The sequence below is a fragment of the Haplochromis burtoni genome, unplaced genomic scaffold, assembly GCF_018398535.1.
Source record: "Haplochromis burtoni strain Fernald_Lab_line unplaced genomic scaffold, NCSU_Asbu1 Contig_296, whole genome shotgun sequence".
NCBI lineage: Eukaryota > Metazoa > Chordata > Actinopteri > Cichliformes > Cichlidae > Haplochromis > Haplochromis burtoni.
The window spans coordinates 363,100-386,211 of NW_024582657.1; the positions used below are offsets into that span (position 1 = coordinate 363,100).

A 23,112-nucleotide genomic window follows, 5' to 3' on the forward strand; every position below is an offset into this window, starting at 1 on the left:
GTGAGTGTGTAAGAGAAAGAGAGTTCCCCTTGAGCGTACAAAACAATCTGCTTTGTGTGTGTGTCTGTCAGAAGAGTGGTGCAAGCAGGGATGCTGGAGGTGTTTCAGGGCTTTGTTTTTCTCCTGAAAAGGAGTTGAGGCTCAGAAGTAAACAAATGCCAAGAGGGGTGATAAAGTAGGGACAGATATTACACAGTCACAGGGGCAAATGGGGAGAGTGACCATCACAAGTGACTCATTCTTGACCTCTCACATAGCTCTTATATGTCCATATCACCTTAATGAAGGTTTCTCCACCTCTCTTTCTGTTATTCATGAGCCAGAGGTTTCATTTGAGGCCATATGTTCTGGTGGATGCATGTTTACAGTCTCTCTCTCTCGCACACAGACACACACATAAACATACTCATATTCATGAGCTTGTGCTCTCATTGTGTCCATATGCTCTCTCTGGTGTTTTGCTGCTGCTCTGCTGCTCACAAACTGGCCTTTTCACAGCAGCCCGGCAACAACACCAAAGCAGTCAGCACCCCCCTCCCACCCGGCCCGCCCCCAATCAATTACATACCCTTCATACACACACACATACAACACAATGACCCTGCAGTTACAAAGCTACTGCTGCTGAGGCCCTCTTAATGGCCCCTGTGTGACTTTAGGGCCTCTCTGTTTAATAAGGTGTTATAATCAGACCACCAAGGGTCTGTGACACAGAGACCTACTCTCCATCCTTCACACACTGACTGAGCAGGACAAGTGAGCATGCATGTGTGTGTCTGCAGAGGGATGCTATGCAGGGGAACAGAGAGGACAATAAGAGAAGTGTTCCATTCTCCCTGACTTGTAAATTATGTTAAAATGCTAAATGGCTTCTGTTAACTATTGTGGTGATATTGAAATCCCTCCTTTACATTCCTTCAAGTCAAGCACATAAGAGACATAAACCACTTTCTGTTCTACGCCAAGAAAGGACTAGTCACTGCTGAGGTTGCAAGAGAAGAGGAGGGGAAACAGAAAAAGCTGCCCTCTGTGTATGTATGTGTGTACTTGCCTGTGCGATAACTCGGCGTCTTTGCTAAAATCACAGCTATTGTAGTGCAGGTGTGGACAGCAGACAGAAGCAGCTTTGTGTGCCCTCCAGGCCCTAAAACACACATCCTTGTGTTAGTAAAGCTGGGAGAAGTCTCACGCAACCCATCTTGGCTGGTGGCTCTTAAAAACTTAGTGCCAGTGCACAGAGATGCACTGTATTTTAATCTGCGTTCTGCTTTTAAATAATAATGTGTAGCAGTTGTTGTTGTTTTTTTTTTTAAACCACCATCTCTCTCCGTTTGTCATGCAGGGCCGCTGTATTCGCTTTCAGCGCGTCAAAGATGGAGAGTCCACCCCAAACAACCGGGCCCCTCCTCGTGCACATTGCTCTCCCTCGGCTCCGCCCGCTCCTCCAGTTTTTGAACAGCAACCTCTGGTGTCTTACTCCGTTCCCCGCACGAAGCCTCCGTCAAGGGGGCCCCGTACCACACCACCCTCATGCACCACACCACCTGCAAGGGCACCCCCATCCATGGTACGACCACCTCCGTGTCCACCCCCAACTCGCACACCCCCGGGTCCACCAGGACCCCCGCCTTCTCGACCCCCACCCAGGCTCTAATGATAAATAGAGAGCCCACGATAAAGAGCTGATAGGTCAGCCGATTCCATTAAAAAAAAAAACAAAAAAAACATGTCCTCTCTTCACTCTGATGACTCATAGGCAGCAGAAAGGCTTCAAATCTTACAAGCCAGGAGCTCAAACTTGAAGCTCTGTGCTTTGTTGCTGGACAGCAAAATGTATTTATCTGATTTTAAAATCAGCTACTGACTTTCAAGTTTCTTTTTTTTTTATACAAAAAAGGGGGTAAACATTTTAGAAAAAAAAAACAAAAAACAAAACAAGCATGTAGTTAAAGATTAAGTCTGTATGTCCAGTCTTAGATGCAATGGTGAACTAAATGGTTTAGAGTAAGTGCAATCCAGTAAAAAAAGGGGTTTCTTGTGTGTGGCTGAAAGTTGGCTCATGACAGTTTGTGCTGGTAAATACAAAGGGAAAGAATGCTGAGCGAGGGAGTGGTCTGAAATTTTGCATTTTTTATTTTCTGGGTGTCTACAAAAATCACCCCGATTCATCGTTTAACTTTTCAAACAAAAGCTCTTTCTTAAAGTTTAAACGTTCAGTGATCCTATTGAAACTGCAGGGCAGTTACACCGCATTTTATTTATTAGAATACAGGCCCTGTCTGCATATGCTCTCTTTAGTATCAGATACTTTCCTGGGTTTTTTCTTTAAAGGGCAAGGGGCATCTGGGTGGCTTTTAGGAAGTACTGTGGCATGGCATCTGATGTATTTGTCTTCTTATCAACACCACTGAACAATTGTATCTTCAGGGTTCTCTTGTATATCATTTGCATTATTTCATTATTAACAACTTTGAATGTCTGTCTTTAATAAAAATGTTTTTTTTAAATCTCCTTCCTGCCAGACAATTCTTTCATAGTAATTAAAAGCATGTTATATTTGAAGAATGTTTCTGCACTCATATTGTAAATCAGCTTCTAGCCTCGCCGGGATCAGTGCAACACGGACCTTATGACACACTTATTAGTTAATTGGCTATTGCCCGGTGCAACATTTGGTGATGTAATGCATTTCTCTTTAAGCAGCTCTTAAACTAATTGCACTTGTGCTGCTCTCCAGACATTAATAAGCTGTCTGTGACATACACCCACTGGCCTCTTCTTCTTTTTCTTTTTTTTAGATATGCTTTACTAGTACTGGTTTGGATCCCATTTTGCCTTCTGAACTGCCTTAATTCTTCTTGACATTTATTCAACAAGGTGCTGGAAACAATCCTGAGATTTTGACACATATTGACATGATGACATCACACAGAAGCTGCAGATTTGATTTGTCAGCTGCACACCTGATCCACCGCATCCCAAAGGTGACCAATTAGATTTAGATCTAGGCCATTCAGGTACAGTGAACTCACTGCCATGCTTAATAAACCAGTTTGAGATCAATTGGTCTTTGTGACATAATTGTTTATGCTACTGAAAGCAGTGTGGTCAAAGGAATGAACATAGTTAGCAACCATACTCAGGTACACAGTGACATTAAACCATGCTGTTGGTACTGAGGGGCCTAAAGTGTGCTAAGAAAAAACTCCTAACACCATTGCACCACCAGCCTGAATTTGAAAGAGGCAGAATGGGATCCATGCTTTCATGTTAGTTAAACCATATTCTCACCTTACCATCCAAATATTACAGCAGAAATCAAAACTTGTCATTTTTCAATTTTGGTGTGCCTGTGCAAATTATATTCTTAGCTGAAATAAGTGGCACCTGTTTTGGTCTTCTGCTGTTATTACCCATCTGCTTCAAGGCAACATGATGCAACTTCGACTGTAACAAGTGGCTATTTGAGTTACTGTTCCCTACCTATGAGCTTGAAGCAGATAACAGCTCTGAAAGTATTTTCACTTAGAGAGGGTTGTGCTGGAAAATCCCAGCTGATCAGCAGTTTCTGAAATACTCAGACCAGCCCATCTGGCACCACCAACCACAACACAGTCTGAGTCACTTAAAACCATTTTCTTCCTCATCCTGATGTTTGGTTTGAACTTCAGCAGGTCATCTTGACTAAGTCTACATAACTAAGTGTATTGATTTACTGCCATGCAATTGGCATATTTGATCAGGTGTCGCTATCTGCAAAATAACTCCTAAATTCTGACAACTGCTTTACGTGCTATTCAAATTCACAATTCTAAAAAATAGGTGATACATTTGTCATATATTTACACATAAATGCTGCTAGAAAACATGTAAAACCATGTTTCACTGGGAATTAGGTGTTATTGTAAAACAAAAAGTTAAAATACAATTAATTGGCATAAATTTCTTATGTGTCTTAAGTAGCTGACACGACTTATTTCACAGCAACCCAAGGAAAATGAATCACATAACAGTAATTTATGTTAACCCCCATAGCACAAGCAACCTACATTGTTTGATTCAGTCTCTTAAGTAGCAATAACAGGTTCAAATATTCCACAAAGTTAATGGTGCATTTAGATTGAGCTGTAAAAGCTCTGTGAATGCAGCTTTTTGACTATTCAGAAGCCTACAGCACCCTCAAGGGACCAAAGAACACATAACAGGACACGCATCACACTTCCAATATTGTTTGTATATTTCAGCACATAAATATACTCGTGTTCATCATAGCAGAAACATTTCTCTGATGTACAGCCAAAGGATAACAAAAACCATTAAGGCAGGGGAAGCCTGTAAAACTGCTGCTGTGAAAGCTGTCAGGGACCATTTAAAGATGTCAAAGTCTAATAACACACTGCTTTCACCTTTGTAGACACTCATCAGAAACACACACACGCGCACACACACACACACACACACATCCTAGGTGTAAGTCAAACGTTTGGCATATACATGAACATGCCATTGCACACAGTGCATTTAGAGTCCAGTGAGGAAAATACTCTGTTGTTTGTTTTCAGGCTTTCCTCTTTTTCTTCTGCATTTTCTTTCCAGACAGCGCCCCCTTCTGGGCTCCTCTCACCATGCCCTTGAACTGGCCCTGCAGTTTGGCACGTTTCCTTTGGGAGAATAAATAAAAATATATTACCAACCAAATTTTTAAACTCCAGAGCTTTCAGAGTTTTACAGATCTACACAGTAACAGCAGCTGCTCATACCTGCGATTGAGCTGGGCCTTCTTCAGAGGGATGTAAGCGTAAGGATCAAGCTTCCCTTTTTTCTTTACATCTCCTTTTCCTTTCTGAGGAATGCAAGACCAAAGAATAACCATTCAGAACTACAGCTCACAACTAGGACCACATCACAGTCCAGTTACTGCTCTCAGACTCACCTTTGATTTGTAATCGGCTCCAAATTCCTGGCCATGTCCGAGGGGTCTGTGGATACCTGAACCTCCAGCTGCGTAAAAAAGAAGACGTATAATTAGTATGACGTGTTTTAAATTGCTTAAACTTTTTTTTAGCAACTTGTTTAAGTTGCTAAAAAAAGTTAATTCAATTTACGTTACCTTTATATTTCAACTGGGGTTCGATGTCCATTTCATCATCAAAGTTGTCATCATTAAACTTCCTCTTCTGTGACTTTTTCTGAGGGCATTTTGAAAGGACAGAGTAAATAAAATTGTGCTGAAATGTCCCAGAGAAGACAAACTCTGTAGGTTGAAGGTTAAATACTCACACTTTTGACTCCAGCCTCTTCCAGGATGTCCTCCATCTCACCTCCATCTGTGAGGTTTATTTTAAATTGTTATCACTGTCTGATCACACATTAAGCAATGTACGGATCAGCACTGGATCTCACTTACCTTTGTCCTTTACATCCTCATCTTCATCTTCTTTAATGATCAACCGTCCATCTGAGGTCACTTTAAAGCCGTGGTCAGCCTTGGCACTCTTCTTCAGCTCTGGGTTTGTGGCTATGAAACGACAACAAAACTGAGTATACTTTTGTTCAGAAATTAAACTGCAGGCAAAAAGCACCCATTGAAAACAAAACAGATGGTCTTACCTAACACTCTCTGCGAAACCTTAGGATCAAGGAAGTTAAGTGGGTCATCTTCCTCTCCCTCTTTGAGCCAAGCCCGTCCTTTCTGCTGTTTGCCTGCTTTCTTCTGAGCACCGCGAGTCTTTCCTTCATCCTCTGACAAATCACTGTCCGACTCAGCGAGAATCTCCTCGATACTTAAGGGCAGAAAGTTTTTGGTTTTTTAAAGGAAGGAGATGGGCAAATGCACGATGAAAGGCAGGGTTTTATGTTGGGAACAGCGGCCTACCTTTCACCCTTTGCTTTAGGTGCTTCCTGCTCACTTTCAGAGTCGTCCTGCTCCTCTGTGGCCTGTTTCCGCCTCTTGTTCCGAGCCTCAGCCTTGCGGATGTTTGCTAGCACCTTGTGGTGCTCTGCAGGGAGCATACTCTTCACCAGCTCAAAACTGAGCACACAGCAAGGAAAAAAAACAAAAAACAAAACACACAATTAGAGCCACGAGCTAGCTGACAGAGCCCTGATGGCATCTATAAGAATGTGGTGCCTTTACCCAAATTTTCTGATGAATTTAGTGAAGATGTTCTTCAGCTTTGTTCTGAAGTGCCTTCTCATATCATCCCTAATGTTTCCAATGCCTTCCATCTGAACAAAAACAACAAAATATTTAATAAAATAAAATAATGCAACTCCATTAACTACAATGTACAGTACATACCATGACAGTGACATGCGAGGCCAGGGTCTTGGGGTCCATGATGAAGAGGATGACCTTGATGAAGCCTAAGGCAGCCTTCACTACCTCTCTGGTATGAGACGACAGCAGCAGACAAATGTTTTGCAGCAGCTGCTCCATGGTGGTCAGCTCTATGGAGTCTGAGAAAGAAAAGGAAGCACACTGAATCCAGTCCGAGACTCTAAACCCTGAAATCAACACCACTGAATTGCTGAAAGTCAGCAGGCCTACCTTTGTACTCAAACACAAGGCGTGTGAGAGCCAACACTGTGCAAGTGATCATGGTGACGGAGCCCGTGAGTCCTGCATACACCATCACTAAATACTGCTCCATGGCATCTGGATCAGAGATGGAAGCGCAACTAATTACAAACCTTTACAATCAAGTTTTTTTGTGGAAAGATTTGGGTCCGTGCAAATTTAGCAGAAACAATATGTATGTATGTTACCTTTAGCATTTCCACAGAAGCGGACAAAAGCATTTCCTATTTCCACCAGCAGATTATAGGCACTCTTACGAGCACCAACAGACACCTCCTTCGTACATATGATCACCTGAAAGACACAACATCCTTATAAAAACTGACAAAAACCAGTAGTCCATCTCTCTGTGTTTGCCAGCACTCTTTTGTGACAATACCTCTGGCAGCAGCGTGGTGATAAAGTCTTTGTGATCTTCATTTAACCTTCTTACGATGTGGCTCAGACACTTAAGTCTCGGCTGTGGAAAAGCAATACAAACAGGAAGATAAAAATCAGACAGCAGTATAAACCAAAATATAAAGTCCCTTTGAGTGTCTCGTTTATTTTACTTCTCTTTCAAACAGCACACTCACCCTTTTTGCAGGTGAAGAGGCGTTTTTCAGAGTCTCAAGCAGCACGACTTTGAGTGTTTCCAGATTGGACATGACAAACGATCTACATGCATCTCTCTCTCCTCCACACATCTCCTCTAGCACACGGTACGCCTTCTTCTGCATGCTTGGCTCTTTTGTCTGAAAAAGAAATAAATCAATTAAAAAAAAAAAAAAAATGCACCAACAGAGACACAGTTAACAAGAATACTACTCAAGTTTGATGGGTTTAAATCAGAAACTACAAGTGCTCTTACCTCCAGATATGGCCTTATCAGCTCAAAGGTTTTAGTCATGGTGACTTCATCAACACAGGGAGCCATAGCAACGACAAGATCCATCACTGACAGCCTAAAATGCAAATAAAGCCAAAACAAAAAGAATCAATTAGACAATGGGGGATGTTTAGAGGCTTCGTTCCTCAAGCTGTTCCTGATCAGGTTTTGTGTAATTTTCTGCTGAAGGAGACTGCTGGCATCAGAGAGTGAAATCAGAGGTGCACTGGGGTTTTTTCCACCCATAACTGAGTGGATATTGCATAATATCCAAATGAATGACAAGACCCAAGGTTCCCTGAGCAGACTATTACATTTTAAAAAGATGACCAATGTCACTCACTTCTTAATCCTCTGGCTCATGTAGCTCAGTGTATATAAATCACCGATTCAGAAGGAGAGAAGGTGATGGCAAGAGATTCTCATTTATGACTTACCGTATGAACTCATTTGATTCTGCGCTGGTCAACCTCTCTGTGGCTTTTTGCAGGAATGTGCAGATCATCTGAGGGTTGATATTTTTTTTTTTTATTATTATCATTAGTGATAAACCAGCATAAGAAATATGGCCTATGATGGCCTTGTTTGCCTATAAATATATTAATTTCTGTACAAATTCAGATTAGATACGCTGAAATATGTTGTATGAAAAGTACTGGGCCACACATCATATTAAAGAGCTCATTGCAACAAGTCAGGTTATTACATGTCTACAAGTGGCATTGTTGGAAATGGAAACATTTAGGTTACAGAGCAGGTACACTGAGTGCTGAGGCTCATAGTCTGTAAAAGAATCCAAACCACCTCTGCCATTAACATCAGCACAAAAACTGTGTGCCAGGAGCTTCATGGCATGGTGTAAAGTGTAGGTGGCCCAGTACTTCTGACCATATAGTGCATGATCAGCTCTCAATGACTGGAGCACTTCAAAGTGTTCAATATGGCAGTAACTGCATGCAATTTAGTGCGAAAGAATGCAAGAAAAATAAGCCGTACGAACCGGCATTTCAGTGATACCCAAATACACTTTGATGGTGTCCAGCACAGCCATCCTGTAGGTTCCAGACTCTCCATTAGCAGGCTGCTGGCTGTACACATTGAAAAGGATGGGCAGGAAATTCTTAGAGAAGCGGCCCACTTCGGCCTTTTCTTCTTCTGCAGTGGAAAAAAAAAAAAAAAAGGACACAAAACACTGTAAATGAACAAATTTAGAAGATTCAAGTGTTGGGTGACTTGATTTAACCCCCAGATACCTTTTTATCTTTCAATTATTACAACAAGATAAAGGGCATAAAGAAATGATGATCTTGTATTAAGGGACTGTTTCTCTTCCAATTATACAAATCAACTTCTGTCTTTTCTTTTCATGTGAACCTCCAGGCCTCCCATTTTGAAAGCTCTGACCACCAGCACTGTGGCACTGGCCTTCAAATGTGCTCTTTGTGACAGGCTTCATGGCCTTTTTCTGAATCTTACCTCTATGACTCTGCATCTCACTTCAATTTCATTTTTGTTGTAATCGACTTATATTCAAAGTTTAAGGTGATCCACTGTTGAGACATTTAAGTTCAATAAGTGGATGTTGCTTCTAAAGTTAATGAATAATCATGTTGGATAAACACGATGTTAATATTGACCAAAATACTCAGGGTTATGAATGTTTCCATAATTGAGTAGACATAGGATTATATTGTTCTCTTACTGTTCGACCATGTGTTTTCCTACCTGTTGAGCAGCTCTTGTTGATAATGGTGCGTAGGGCCTGACATACTGTGAGCCTCAGGTCTGGCCGTTCATTAACAGCCATACCAAGAGTGCGGGCAATGCCTTTAAAAGCTGTCAGCACGTCCACAGGGCACGTACAGAAACCAGGAAGCATGGTCCAAATCTAAAGAAAGAAAAAGAAGAAAGCAACACGCGCTAAAAAAAAATTGTAATAATTCATTAAGTGGTTCTGTTTACTTATTTACATGAAGTTTGTAAAAGTACCTGAAGCTGTAAGGTATCATAGACTTTGGCCTCCAGTTTTTGCCCTGTTTGCTCCAACTCTACAGCTACAACACAATCACAGAGCGATCTATCAGTACACACAAGCCAGAAAATGCACCTTTGTTCTACCTAACCCTCCAAAGGACCATACCCCTTTTTGTTTACCTCTCTGTTTAAGTGTAGAAGCCAGAGGGAGGAAATAGGAAGTGAAGAAACTAAGATGAGTGTTCTTCACATGATCTCTTATGACTGGAACCAGCCAGCTGCGTGGGAACTCCAAGTCATCGCTGAAGACAAAGAAAAAAAAGTTTGTTAATTTGTTAAGCAATAAAAACATCAAGAATACTACTATGTTTGGGTCCTTACTCATAGCCAGTGATGTTGAGAGGCACGGCACCTAGCACCACTTCGGGCCCCATGCTCTCCACAGCTCCTCCTACAGCCAGGTCCAACTCTCCACTGAAGGCAAAATGAGGAGTGGAGCGCAGGTCTGCCAGAGATTGCAGGGACTGTCCAGGACACAAAACATGGAGTTAAGCAAACTTATCTTACTTTGACAGCCTAGTGATCAGCAAAATTTTGTGGCAATACCTTAGTCATGATGGGATGAGCTTGTTTCCCTGCAACTCGATAGAAGCAACCCAGAATCTGCAGCACAAACGGCCAAGAGGCATGGAAGCGATAGGACAATCCTTCTTCTACAATACTGAAACACACATGCACAGCCACAATCGTAATGATGAACATTTATATGTAGTTCCTAAGAACAAAAAGGAAAAAAGACAGACTAGCATGCTTAACACTAGGAAACATACTGAAACATTTTGCAGACATAGGAGGGGTTCCCTGAAGATGCTGTGCCAGTGACGGTGCCCATTTCCTCCATAGGAGAGGCAACGCATTCAGTCAACAACGTCTGGAAGAGATAACCAGGAATAAATCTTCATCTGGGAGCGTGCACACAAGCATTTACATCATCATCTGCTAAAGATACCCATCTTCATTGTCCCTTACCTTTAATGTGTTGGTGGCTGCAGAAACCACCTGAGTGTGAGGTGACAACAAGCAGGACATCGCAGCAGAAAAGAGGCGAGGGAGGTGACCCAAACTCAGAGAACTCTGCAAACTAGACGACAAGGATGTTGTGGACCAACAGTCGGACTGGAAAACGCACAGTTATGGGAATCTGTTGTACTGTTTTCATTTATTACCTCGCCAGGTGAATGTGCGCTTTCTCCATGACAGCAAGCCAAGCGAGCAGAGGCTGTAAATCATTCTCACTGGGCAGGTAATCGTACAGAGCCTGGAGATAAGAGATGACAATTGAGTTTTCACACCAAGCTTTGTATTATAACTAAAAATCGAACTTTAAAAATCTTGTTTGGTTTATGTTCACTCACAGTGATGATCTGTGCGTTGAGTTCTGGTGAGAGCGTCAAAGCATTGGGCTTCCCGCTGAACAGCTGATGAAAGGCCTGCATGGCACTAGCGGTCACCAACTACAGTCAGAGACATCGACAACTATATTTGAGTATCCACGATGATGAATAAGGGGGATTTGGCAGCACCTATGAATATTTTTGTGTTCTCACCACATGACTGAGTGTCATCACTCGCAGCAGAGTCTCACAACAGGACTTGACAGCTCCCAGAGGAAACGTCCCCATCAGCTCCTTCAAAAGGCCAAGCACATGGAGTGCGGTTGTGTCCTCTTTACTGCCTATGGGGAAAAACACAAACATTACCCACAACCTGCTGGACAGCCATAGAGTCGCACAAACCTTCATCATATAGAGAACAACCCGCGGTCCTAATAAACCTGTTGTCTCACCTCCTGCTTGCTCCATTTCCTTTATGCAGAATTTGGCTGTGGTAACTGCAGCAGGATGATGGGCTGGAGCATTTTCTGTAAACAGGAAGTCACTGCCTCTAAGAATGGAGCAAACACCTTGCTGTGCTGCTTTACGGACCTGAAAGGAAAAAAATTCAATGGCACAAATGTCCTCACATTTAGTATTTCACTGAATGTTTAATACAGCTGATGAGCAGTAAATCCAAGACAGACTGAACGCATCTGTTCAGTGTGGCTGAGCAGTTACGAGCAGGTTGGTGGGACTCGCCTTAGGCTTGTTGTGCACTGTGAAGCTGAGAAGGCCATGGTAAGCCTGGAGAGTAGATGGGTAAGTCCACACAGATGCGTCCTGCTTCCTCAATAGAGTGGCCAGACATGACAGTATCTGCAGAGGAGAAAAATAACAAAGCTAAGCATTGCTGCAGTTGTCAAAAGAAGAGCCAAACAGACACAGAAACAAGCCCACTTACCCATCTGAGTGCCGAGGTAGTGTCAGATGTGGCCTGTTTGGACATGACATCCATCAGAGCCTTGGTGGTGTCGGAAAACTTCGACTTGAGGACCGGAGCAGGAACACTAAGGAATGCAACACGTCAAGCAGATGGAAAAATGCAACACACCAGTTGTATTTATTGTGGACATTATAAGCCACGCTTATATATCTTAACACTTTAAGGATTTTCTCTACTTTCTGTCGATGGGGGGTGGAGAATATCATCAGTTAACCTAACACGCATGTCTCTGAACTGTGAGAAGAAGCCTAAGTAAACCCACGGTTGAGAGACCGTGCAAACTCAGAGAGAGAGAAAAAAAAAAGTCCCAAGCCAGGGTTCAAACCAGGAAACTTCTTATTGTGAGGAAACAGTGCTGCTTAGTGGAGTAACATTTAAGTATTTGGGTCCTACCGTTTCATGACAAGGTTGAGGAGGTATGCCACTGCAGCCTGGGATTCTGCTGTATCCACAACCTCCAGGGTGGTCATCTTAGAGGAAAATAAGATTTAGTGGATTTTGAAAAACAAAACCTTGATTTACGCCTCCTTTCAATCAAACCACACCATAAAATCTAAAAGAATCTTTTTTAAAAAAGCACTCACCAAAGCAGCAAAGTACTCTGTTTCAGTCTCCTTCCCACCTTGACTGCGGATCACTTCAGTAACGGCTGCCAACACTGCACAGATCTGTAGAAGACAAAGTTAGAGCTGCAGGGAAGCTCACTGTCCAGCTTTGCTCACAATATAAACAGCACCCAAACTAAAATGTTATCAATAAATGGCCCATCATAAAAGTGATGCCCACCTCTTTGTGTGCAGCTGAATTAGACTCCCAGAAGCGCTGCACCTTTCTAAAGGTAAGGTTGGAGCAGTCTGATAGGCCACTGAGGAAGGTACCCGAACTTCTTTGTGATACAGCCTCTTCTGGCTCTTCTTCCATGGCGGCATCTTTACGAGTGCCGATCTCCAGCGGACCGGCCTGCAGCTCATTGTGAAGCTTGAGAGCATCGATTGTGAGATCACTCTTTCCTGTGGGGTTAAAACAAAAAACAAAAACTGAATTCTAAAACCTTATTACACCAAATTCTGACCCCAAATTAGACATGGAGACAGATGTGCAAGCAAGCGCGACCTTTAGTTTTTCCCTTTGAATGACGAATTACCTAACCTCACCTGCACAAGCATGTGGTTGACTTGGGAAAAAAAAACAAAAAAATCAATTAACCTTCCCAAAGAGGAGGAGACCAAGCTGCTTTTTATTTAGGCATGCTAACTGTGAACCACTACCAAGTCAACCAGTCACTCATAGATGCATGCCACCAAACCTATCATCTAATTTTCCATGCATGCATGCTTTTTCAGACATTTCCAAAACAGTAAAGACAATCCCAAAGTATTGGAGCCTTTGCACACCTTAGTCCGATGCAACCAGTTTTCCTATTTTGTTTCTACAATATGTTCAGACTCAATAATAAAACAGCTGATGCTGAAAATATGTACAGGCCAACCTTTTAGTCTTAGGGAAAAAACTGAGCAGGAATCAATAAAGTGAATTGACAGTCTGAGCTTAGATCACCACTGACGACAACAATATCTTACCAATAACCATCCTAACTATTGCTACACTATTCTTTAGTTACTTTGGACTCTCATAATTAAGCAGACCAGATAAGTAAAGGGGAGTCACTTGTGCACGTTTCACCCAGTGTGCAGATGTAAATACTCAAATCACAGCTGGATGTTCAAACCTAAACATGCTGTTGCTCATACAATCAGCTGGCTACAGAGCCAAAACAACCACCTTTGCGTCTAATAACTGACAAACTTTGCACATTTATTGTAAAGCACATCTTTTCTAGGCTTAATAGGTGCAGGGCAGATACTTTTACACAACTAAAGATGATAGCTTGGACTTTGAGCTCCAAACACACAAGCAGCTGTTGCTCTTAAACTAAACTGACATACAAATTATTTAACCTGACAAAAAGATATAGATGTGGCGATATGACGTTAAAGTTTCTGCCAGCAGCTTGAACGTGGCTGCTGATTGTGTCAAAACCTAGAAAGATTAAATGGCTAACGCTAGCCGGAGACCCACGTGTAGAGGGAACGCTTACCGGTGGGTCGGCTGAAGAAGCGGCTTTTAGCAGCCTGACGGAAGCGACTCGTCTGCGGGTTAGAGTCGCTGCTGTGTCCTTTTTTCCACCGTTTGAGCTTCGACGCCGTCCCAGAGCGAAGTTTCCCCGATTTCACCATTTTCGGGACTGAAAATAATCACGTTACACCACCAACTGTGCCCGATTCTGTCGCCTACCAAACTACGTCACAGCTTTGCTCACGTGTCACAAGTTATGTTTCCTGAAGATGGCGCTGTCCACCACAGACAGCGTGAATAACACGAGCATACGGTCCATGACTGCAACTACCCTGACTGCCATCGTCTAAAGAGAGATATGACCTCTTCTGCAGATAAAGGAAACCCGTGACCTTAATTTAAGTATAGCTTTGTCAGGTGTGGCATATAAAACCATATAAAAAGAACGATGATACAAAAATACAGCCAGTCATTACACCCATCTGCCATTTTAGGTACACATTTTCAACTGCTTTATCACAAACATCTTATCAGCCAATCACATGGCAGCAACTCAGTGTATTTAGGCATGTAGACATGGTCATGATGACCTGCTGAAGTTTAAACCAAGCATCAGAAAGGGGATGAAAGGAGATTTAAGTGACTTTGAAGGTGGTGTGGTTCTTGGTGTCAGATAGGCTGGAATGAGTATTTCAGAAGCTGCTGATCTCCTGGGATTTTCCTCACACAAACATCTCTCTTACAGATGATGGCCTGAAAAAAAGAAAATCTAGTGAGCAACAATGTCTTGCTGATGCCAGAGATCAAGGGAGAATGGAGGACATGAAGGTAACAACTCAGATAATGTATGCAGAAGAGCATCTCTGAAGGCACAACATAGAGATGGGCTACAACAGCAGAAGATCAGCTGGTGACAATCCTGCGATGCAAGAACAGTCACACGGGCTTACCAAAGTTGCACGATCAACGATTATAGAAATGCTGCATGGTTTGATGAGTCTCGGTTGCTACTGTGTTATTCAAGTGGTAGGGCCAGAATTTAGCGTAAACAACACAAAAGCATGGATCCATCCTGCCTTGTATCAATGATTCAGGCTGCTGCTGGTCGTGTAATGATGTGGGGGATATTTTCTTGGCACACTTTGGGCCCCTTAGTACCAACTGAGCATCATTTAAATGTCAGCGCCTACCTCAGTATTGTTGTTAACCATATTATGACCACAGTGACAGTGAGTTAACTGAGAGATTTTCATCAACTAAAGGGGGTCCAACCCTTATTGGGAACATCCAGTTCCAATTGCAGATCTTGGTGCCAATAAATAAATGAAAAGAACAACTTTAAATTTATAATATTTATTAAGTTATTCAAGTACAGTGAGCATCATATTTGTACATCAAACTACACCTTCTTGTTCATAGTGATAAAATTAAAAAAGCAAGTCTGGTCATCTCTTATTCCCTTTAAAAAGGTGCCTTCATTACATTCCCTGTCTTTACCATGAATGTACAGTAGTGAAATGAAAACAGTGTGCACATGAGCAAACAACATACAGTGAACGTTTCTACTACCTAAACACATGATAGTAAAAGAGAGTTAGAAAGAAAGATTTTTGTCTAGATTCTGAGGTGAACCATATTTAATTTATTCATAAGCACCAGAACAAACAAACATGACAAGAAGGGAAACCCATGTAAACACCAAAGCTGTGAGTTCATGGCTTCACAAATAGACGGACACTGGGATGTGCATCTTAGGGCTCTACTTTTCACCTAAAGTGTTTCAGTGCTTTTTTCCCCATTTGGAAAAAGGAAAAATAGAAAAAGGAGCAATACAAAAAGCAATATATTTTTTATATAAAAATGTACACAAAATTCCACCGCAGAATTAACTGGACAGTAATGTCACCAACTCCTGTTCCAGCAGCCCACCTCTGGCACATTCATGATCTTTTCTTCACCTTGCTTCATTTGCCTCAGTTAGTTATGACTGAGGGATTTATATTGACAATCACTTGGACGACAAATTCCTTTTGGATTTTAGTATCTTGCAGGCGAGTCTTGTCGGTCAGAAGCTTCCCGGAAAAGAACCACCTCTGGCGGGACACATCAATTTCTTCCTGTTCTTCTAGTAACTTCTTTAGCTCAGCGATGGTGTCTGCCATGCTGGCTGTGAGACGCACATCCTTTCCTAAGGGAGAAGTAGAGTTGACACAGATCTTTTTATCCAGGTAAAAAAAATCTCATTTCCAACAATCCATGCATAACGTGATTTTTAGAGATGTGCAGATGCATAATTCCAAGTCTTACCAGTTGATAATCGCACCCGTAGCTGGAACTCTTCTCTGCTCGGAGAGGGCTGAGATTGTTTTTGCGTCGATTCGGAAACCTTGCTGTCGCTGGATGTTTCAGTGATGAGGTTGACAGGCGGGGCTAAAGTGTACGCTGGGAGCTGATAGCGGTTGCCCAGCTCATCGTAACACTCTGTGAGAGAGCCTGCAGAAGAGAAATAACCCAGATAAACAACCAGTTAAAAAAACCAAAAAAAAAAACCCTTATCCCTCTCCACAACATACACAACTTTAACCTTGAGCTACACATGTCCCCTCATTTCAACTGTTAAGAAATCCTGTCTGAGCATCACTTTTCTTCCATTAGTAGCAGTTAAAAGCAGATGAACATGTGAGAAGACTATGTGAGGACTGCTTTTTTTTCCAGCTAACGCCACAAGGGCTTTCAGTGCATCAGACCACTCACAGTGGTCATGCAGTACTGCGACTATTATGTAACTACTACAACAGTAATCTCTGCACAGTTGATGGGATTCAGCAAACTGTTCTTTGACTTTTAAAAATGATTACAGTGAGCTCTGCATTTGCACTGGGAGGTCCAGTCCACTTACAGCGTATAATTTATAGCCAAATTATGCTTTCATATCTCAAAGGGGATTTTGTGTATGTGTGTTTGCATACCATGTGGTAATGTAATGCAGGCACCATCCACGATAGCCTGCGCTAGCTCCAGGTCATTGCACTCTGCAGCCAGAGCTGCTGCTCTGAGTGCGTCCCAGATTTCCTTGCGTCCATCAAAGGCCGGAGCTGTATCCCAAAATTCATCCCTCTTGCTCCTGAGCTGGCCCTCAGTCATCGGGTACTCACTCTTCCATTTTGGACGCTCTTTCTTTAGAGGCTCATTGCGTCCTTAACAAAAAGAGAGGGAGGGGTAAAAAAAAAAAAAAAAGAGAGAGAGGTGTTTAATCTAATTTTACAGACTGCTCTAAGAAATGACCAAGAGACTGTGACCCAGAAATAATCCGGGCTACGCTTTTGAAAACAACTTCTAGTTTATAAAAAGTAAAACAACAAACAAAAAAAACTTTGTTGCTAATTTATTCTAATTACATAATAAAGAGATTACATGGTGCGAATCCAGGTATCTGGTAGTAAACTACTTATTACGTCGATGTCTACTAAAGTGGATAAGGTCATCACTGCTCCAAAAAACGCCTGAGCTCTGTACTATTACATCAGACAGCCAAGGTCAGGAAATATTTTTGTTTTACTCTGATGTGAAGTGTCCTTAAAAGAATGTAGGTATAAATGCACTGAATGCATTAAATGTTCTTGGTTTGAGTCATGTAAACACAAAAAGGGACAAAAAGCTCATCTTAATACCTTGTACACACACACACACCACAACCACTATCTGTGATATTTAGCAGTTTCTGCATAGACTGACTAGCCAGTAACCAAAATGCGCTTTTTTTTTGTCTTTTTCTTTCGTTTTCTTTAAATCAGAGCTCCAGCAGCAGTATTTTGTACACCTACTGCAGGTGTTTCTTTGCTAGCTATTGGTGTATAGCTGCAGTACTGGTGTACCAAAAAGTCAAATTGCTTCACAGAGAGAGGAAAATCAAAGTGATTATTTATAGTGCTGTGGATTACTGCAGTGGCCAGTAATACACACATGCGCACGGACAGGCGCTCACTCACAAGCAAACACCAGTGGATTATAGGCAGTAAGCAGGTCCCACATAACAGGATTTATCTGTGCCTATCCCTTAAGGCATTGGATAGAAAGATGACAACCCTTTAGCCAATGAAAGGCAGCCAACAGACACAGATCTGCCACTGCACGCACGCAGAAATACAAACACAAAGCCACTACAACTCAATTACACTGTCACCTTATCGAATTACGGAGTGTTTACAAACTGCTGCAAAGCGTGGTTTTGTCCCTTTCAAATCTGATTTTTCAACAAGATCAAAGGAAGCCTTTATAAAATCTTAAATAACATTTAGCAATGATACACATCCCAATAGACATAGATATTAAAGACATCTTCTGTAGCACTGATCTAGAAACCAGCTGAAATATTATAACACTGACGACACAGTACAAAAGGCCTCAAAACATTGTTACTAAATTCCAATGTAAAATTATGCTTTTGAGTTATATGACAAATTTGCTAATTTCAGTTGGTGAATTCCCCCAAAATTTGTCTGGTTGAATTAAATTTGTACATAGACACCTTAATCCTAAAGACAGATAACAAAATGAGCACATATGGTTATATTAAATGTATTCTTTTGAACTGCTTATTAAGTTATTCTGCCATTTATTACTGTTTTTTACTCATTAAAATTTTTTACATTTAAGTTGTTTACTTTATTCTGTCTCATGTGATTTATATTCCTCACACATTACCCTTAGGATTGAATTAAACAGACATGTCCAGCCTGAGCACATCAGCTGAATGTTAAAGCTTTGCAAGTTCATTTATATCAAACTTTCAGCCTGAGCTTTCACGCAGAAGTACGACATTTATATTATTTATAATTTACACTTTATGCATTAAAAATGACGTGCAAACTGGAACTGTCCCACACTTCTAAACCCATGAGCAGAATACCCCTAAAATCTAGAGACGGCTATATAAAATGATGCCACCCTGTTCCAGTGTTTGCAGCTTTATTATATTCTTTGCTTTTACTTCTCTTACAAAAACATTTATTTTTAGCCCGTGTAATGTTGATTATGCAGCCAGGCACACATGCAAAACTAAATTAACATGCCAGCCAAACAAATGCAAATTAGATTGTTTGTCTGGAATCCTAACAAGTGACCCTGCCAGCAGACATGGGAAAATACACAGTGACAGTTTTGGGATTGTGCAAGTCTAAGACTTTCAGAATGAGAGTGCAGAACAAAACATGCCAGATTTTATTTCCTGGTTGTACATTTTGTTACATAACAGTATGTACAAGCATTTTTGCTTTGGTTGTGTTTACTAGATTGAAGCAGATGCAATCAGTGATGACGACCTACAAAATATAAAAATGCTTCATCCACCTCGCTGCTGTACTCAGTTTGTCAGTGTTAGTGTTTGCGTAGAGGGAGATCAGATTTGACAGCATGTCCTTTAGCTGTAAGACTAGCTCCCTGGAAAGATTAGCACTTTAAACTGAAGCGAGTGAGCAAGTTTGACTTTCCTGAGCTAAAAATGTGCAGGTGGAAGTAAAAAAAAAAAAAGAAAAAGAAAAAAAAGAATGGTACAAGTAAATCTCTGCAATAACAGGAATGAGATTAAAACGTCTAATGTAGACCTGCTGCTTATGCAGTATGATTTTATATATCATTTTAAACAACCACTATAAGCAGGATCTGTGAGCAGTGTTGTATCTACCTACTGTAAAATGTGCATGTAATACTAAGTTCATAATAACTGTATAATAGATAATAGAAAAATACACAAAGTCAGATATGTCAACATCTGCGCAAGTAAAAAAATGATCAACAAAGTCTTCATACATTTAAGATACACTTAAGGTGCAAAAGCTTTGCAGCTTTTACACCTTAAATGTTTTAACTAATAAAATGATGATCCATTAAAGCAGGCTTTAATGGATCATCATGAAAGTATTAAAGTCAAAGGCAGCACTGAAGATACAATTTGATTTTCATTTGTTATTGTAAATCAGTTTTTCAGCTGCGCTTCAAATGCTAATTTACCAATTACCACTACATAATGGCATTATAACAGCAAAAACATTAGTAAAGACTATAACACATACCCCTCTGGGGCATTTTATTGCACCCAGAGTAACTTTTTCCACCCCTGACAAAAATCTATACTTACTTTTAAGCAAAATCTTCAAAGGGGAATTTGGAACCTGATAGTAATTGTATTCCCTTGAGTTTGGTACTCCCATTGCTCTTCTGTCGCTGAGGTTTGATATGCGCCAAACTGCTGTACATCAAAAGTCCTTAACGATGAGCTACAGTGAACGATCCCGAGGAAGAGGACAGTCTCCGCTCGGTCGGACCAGCTTGAAGAAACAAATGCCTGATCTAGTTCACCAAGCTGCGCAGACTAAGAATCACAGCTCTGCTAATCATTGTTACATTTCCCCAGTTGCTGAAAAATGACTGATCCCCCACCACTTTTATCCCCTTCTACTAACAAACACACCACAACCCCAAAATAACTTTGAATCAATTCATGGAAACAGGTAGAATATAGGAGGAGAGCAAGTTGAGTGTCCTTGGCAGAAGGTGGCGTCTTTACACAAGAGCCCTAATCCTATCAGCTCTATTTAGAGCTGGGATAAAAATACTCAGAGGCAAAGTGCTAAACCTATTAGCACACAATAAAGCGTTGTCAGACAATTACAGTCTGATTCAAAGGAAAGCCAATGTCTACTTCGAGGAAATGTCCTGAACAGGCGATTCTTTTTCTTTTCTAAGGCTGTGATAATTATAGAAATACGATGCTACTTTCTCACAACTGACAATGAGGCAGTTCATTGAATTTCACCAAACTGTGAGGTCTGAGCTTATGATGGTGATCGAAATGTCTAAGAGGTCATGCCTGTCTTGCAGGTAATGTATTTCCTTCTGCATATGAATATGTTTTGCACATAAAGCACATCATGTACCAAGTAGGTCAATCTCTGATTGAAAAACTCTCTGTGGAGGCTCCTGCTGCTGCTCAATGCATAATGAATGGCAGTCTAGCACAGCACACAGCACACAGGCTCTGTGAATGGATTGAACAGTGTTTATATAATCTGTCCTATCAGGCCAGGTCCTTAAACCCGGATTAGACACATGAATAAGCCACGACACATTTAACGCCTGAAACTATAAGTATTCAGAATAACAAAGGTGTAGCTAGGATGCAACACCTGAAACCCTGAGGTTTTATCCTACAGCCCATCTGGCAGGTGCTACATGAATGTATATGTAGTGTAAATAAAAATGCAGAAAGTGTCTCGTTGTATTGGTTGAATTCAATGACAGTAAGTCCCATTATTATGTAGTGTTTAACTGATGTGCTTAAATACATCACTATACAGTAATCTCCCTACCGCGATGGTAATATTGGAAAATAATAATTTAATACAAAAGTGCTGGTCAAGGAGGAATATTAGAAGGGTCACTCAAGATCAAGAGTTACATCACCACAAACTGCAAGTCAGCAAAGATGTAGAGAAAGCCATTGCTGGTTTGTGCTTTGCGGACATGATGTCCTAAGTATGAAGCTGCACTTATTTCAACATCTGCGAAGCCAATGTCCAGCTTCTTACCTCCGCGTTTTTTGCTCCTTGTCGAGTTTCGGGCACTCCCTTGTCCATCCATCCTACTCCTCCCCACACAGCCTCCCATCACTGTCCCTACATTTCAGATCAAGGAGAAATCTGTCATATTTTACATATTTTCGAATATAAACGCTTTGAAATGAACGTGCAATAATGTCACATAAATAAACTGTTGGTAATGATGTGAAATTGAGTGCCTTATATGAAAAGCACCATCAGGGAATGACAGCTCAGCACGCCTTGTTCTTATGAGGTCAGACGAGCTGATGTGTTTACGTCACGTGTACCGCCAGCTGACGGGGACACGCGCCTGAAGCTAATGCCAGCTGATTATTTCCCACGCACGCGTCCAGAGTTGTGTTTTTGCACTCTTACTTTTTTTTTTAATGAATCCAAATCAATGCATATATTTATTTTACATACCGGAAATCCAGTCTGCTAGATTATGCATTCGTCTGCAGTTTGCCTGCCACATCCGAACTTCAGGTGAAGTTCGAGCCTCACGCGACGATCAGCAGAAGAGGTAATCAGCCAAGTAGGAGGACAGGCACAGACCCAGTGTGTCTGTGCAGAGGCGATGTGTCCAGGTGGCCTCTGCAGAGCCTTTAGTAAATCTCAGCCGCTTCTCCAAAAATATGCGATCAGTATCCACATTTCCTCCAAATCATAGTGTACACAGCCTACCAACACAATCCGTCCACACTGATCCAGAATTAAAGACTTGCAGTCTGTACGCATGCGTAACTTAGAGCGGTCGCGTCAGAACAAGACAGGAAACTGCTAAACCGCTCCTTCGGGATAATAGGGTGGCTGAAACGTAATTTAGCCGTCTTTTAACCACCATTTAGAGTTTGAAACGACAGGAAAATGTCTCTCAAATAAGTCCTGTCAAAGACAAAACCTTTAAAATTTATTTATTGGGTTATTGCACAATATATTGTTACATTTTTCAACTGGGGTTTTATTCTGAAATGAATGGCGGAAGTTTTATTTATGATTCTAAGGTTAATTGATGCTATACTGTGGTCTCCATAAAACGTGACATTTCTACTACAAACAACTGCAGTTTTAGTTAATTTAAGAAAAACACCACCGGCACAACTGTTACTCATCTATCTACAGTTTCAGCTACATGAAAGTGCACAATCTGTCACATACAAATATGCTATTTCAACAAAGTTTCTGAAGAAAAACTAATCAAGCTTCTGAAATTTACAGCCTGTTCATTCTATTTTGGTGGGTGGGTGCTCCCCTCCACAACACTGAATCTGAGTAACATGTTGCCTAACAAAGTGTGAAACACTAAATCAGTGTGGGACAGCTCATCTGACTAAGGTGTCCACAAACTGTGAATATGTTAAATCCTGACTAATCCTGTATTTGTGTTGTGAGTAATTAGTAGTTATGAATAACTATGGATGAATGCATACAATGTGTAAATGTGTGTAACATTCTTGCGTTTTCTAACTTTTATAATCGGGGACTGTTGTTGTGATTTGACGCTGTGTAAATAAAATTGAATTGAATTTTAAAATGAACCACTCACAGACAGTTGTGTGTAGACCTCTCGCAAGCATCTTATTATTATAATTATTATTATTATTATTTGCCTATATTTAGGTGACAGCACACAGACT

The 23,112-nt window shown here is 41.2% G+C and overlaps 3 protein-coding genes across 5 annotated transcripts in view; 1 reads left to right on the top strand and 2 right to left on the bottom strand.

The window, feature by feature from the left end:
• The window catches only part of antxr1d (ANTXR cell adhesion molecule 1d), a 26,203-nt gene extending 23,692 nt beyond the window's left edge, over positions 1–2,511 (top strand). For both annotated transcript variants that reach the window (XM_005940662.3, XM_005940661.3), the window contains exon 18: positions 1,343–2,511. In XM_005940662.3, the coding sequence (XP_005940724.1) occupies positions 1,343–1,654 (312 nt within the window). In that variant the 3' untranslated portion in view covers positions 1,655–2,511. The remainder of the gene's footprint in view (positions 1–1,342) is intronic.
• Positions 2,512–4,002: 1,491 nt separating this feature from the next.
• On the bottom strand, positions 4,003–14,215 carry rrp12 (ribosomal RNA processing 12 homolog). The gene is made up of 34 exons (XM_005940660.2): positions 13,900–14,215; positions 12,588–12,811; positions 12,386–12,469; positions 12,195–12,271; positions 11,760–11,865; positions 11,558–11,674; positions 11,269–11,407; positions 11,030–11,157; positions 10,838–10,936; positions 10,649–10,740; positions 10,452–10,563; positions 10,253–10,353; positions 10,029–10,143; positions 9,804–9,946; positions 9,603–9,724; positions 9,438–9,502; positions 9,174–9,336; positions 8,449–8,603; positions 7,886–7,953; positions 7,431–7,524; positions 7,156–7,314; positions 6,960–7,040; positions 6,769–6,874; positions 6,551–6,658; positions 6,302–6,459; positions 6,137–6,228; positions 5,876–6,031; positions 5,611–5,783; positions 5,408–5,518; positions 5,281–5,327; positions 5,111–5,189; positions 4,934–5,001; positions 4,761–4,843; positions 4,003–4,661 (listed from the first exon to the last, which is right to left on the bottom strand). Exons 1-34 carry the CDS (start codon positions 14,036–14,038, stop codon positions 4,559–4,561), a joined length of 3,867 nt encoding a protein of 1,288 aa, XP_005940722.1. The 5' UTR covers positions 14,039–14,215; the 3' UTR covers positions 4,003–4,558.
• A 999-nt stretch (positions 14,216–15,214) lies between these two features.
• Positions 15,215–22,267, bottom strand: ubtd1a (ubiquitin domain containing 1a). 2 transcript variants are annotated; one of them, XM_005940658.3, is made up of 5 exons: positions 21,899–22,267; positions 21,464–21,550; positions 16,847–17,074; positions 16,185–16,370; positions 15,215–16,065 (listed from the first exon to the last, which is right to left on the bottom strand). In XM_005940658.3, the coding sequence occupies exons 1-5, from the start codon at positions 21,948–21,950 to the stop codon at positions 15,851–15,853; spliced, it is 768 nt and encodes a 255-aa protein (XP_005940720.1). In that variant the 5' UTR covers positions 21,951–22,267; the 3' UTR covers positions 15,215–15,850. The 2 variants fall into 2 exon arrangements, with proteins under 2 accessions (XP_005940720.1, XP_005940721.1); XM_005940659.3 differs by lacking the exons at positions 21,464–21,550; positions 21,899–22,267 and adding an exon at positions 20,014–21,439.
• Between the last annotated feature and the right edge of the window lie 845 nt (positions 22,268–23,112).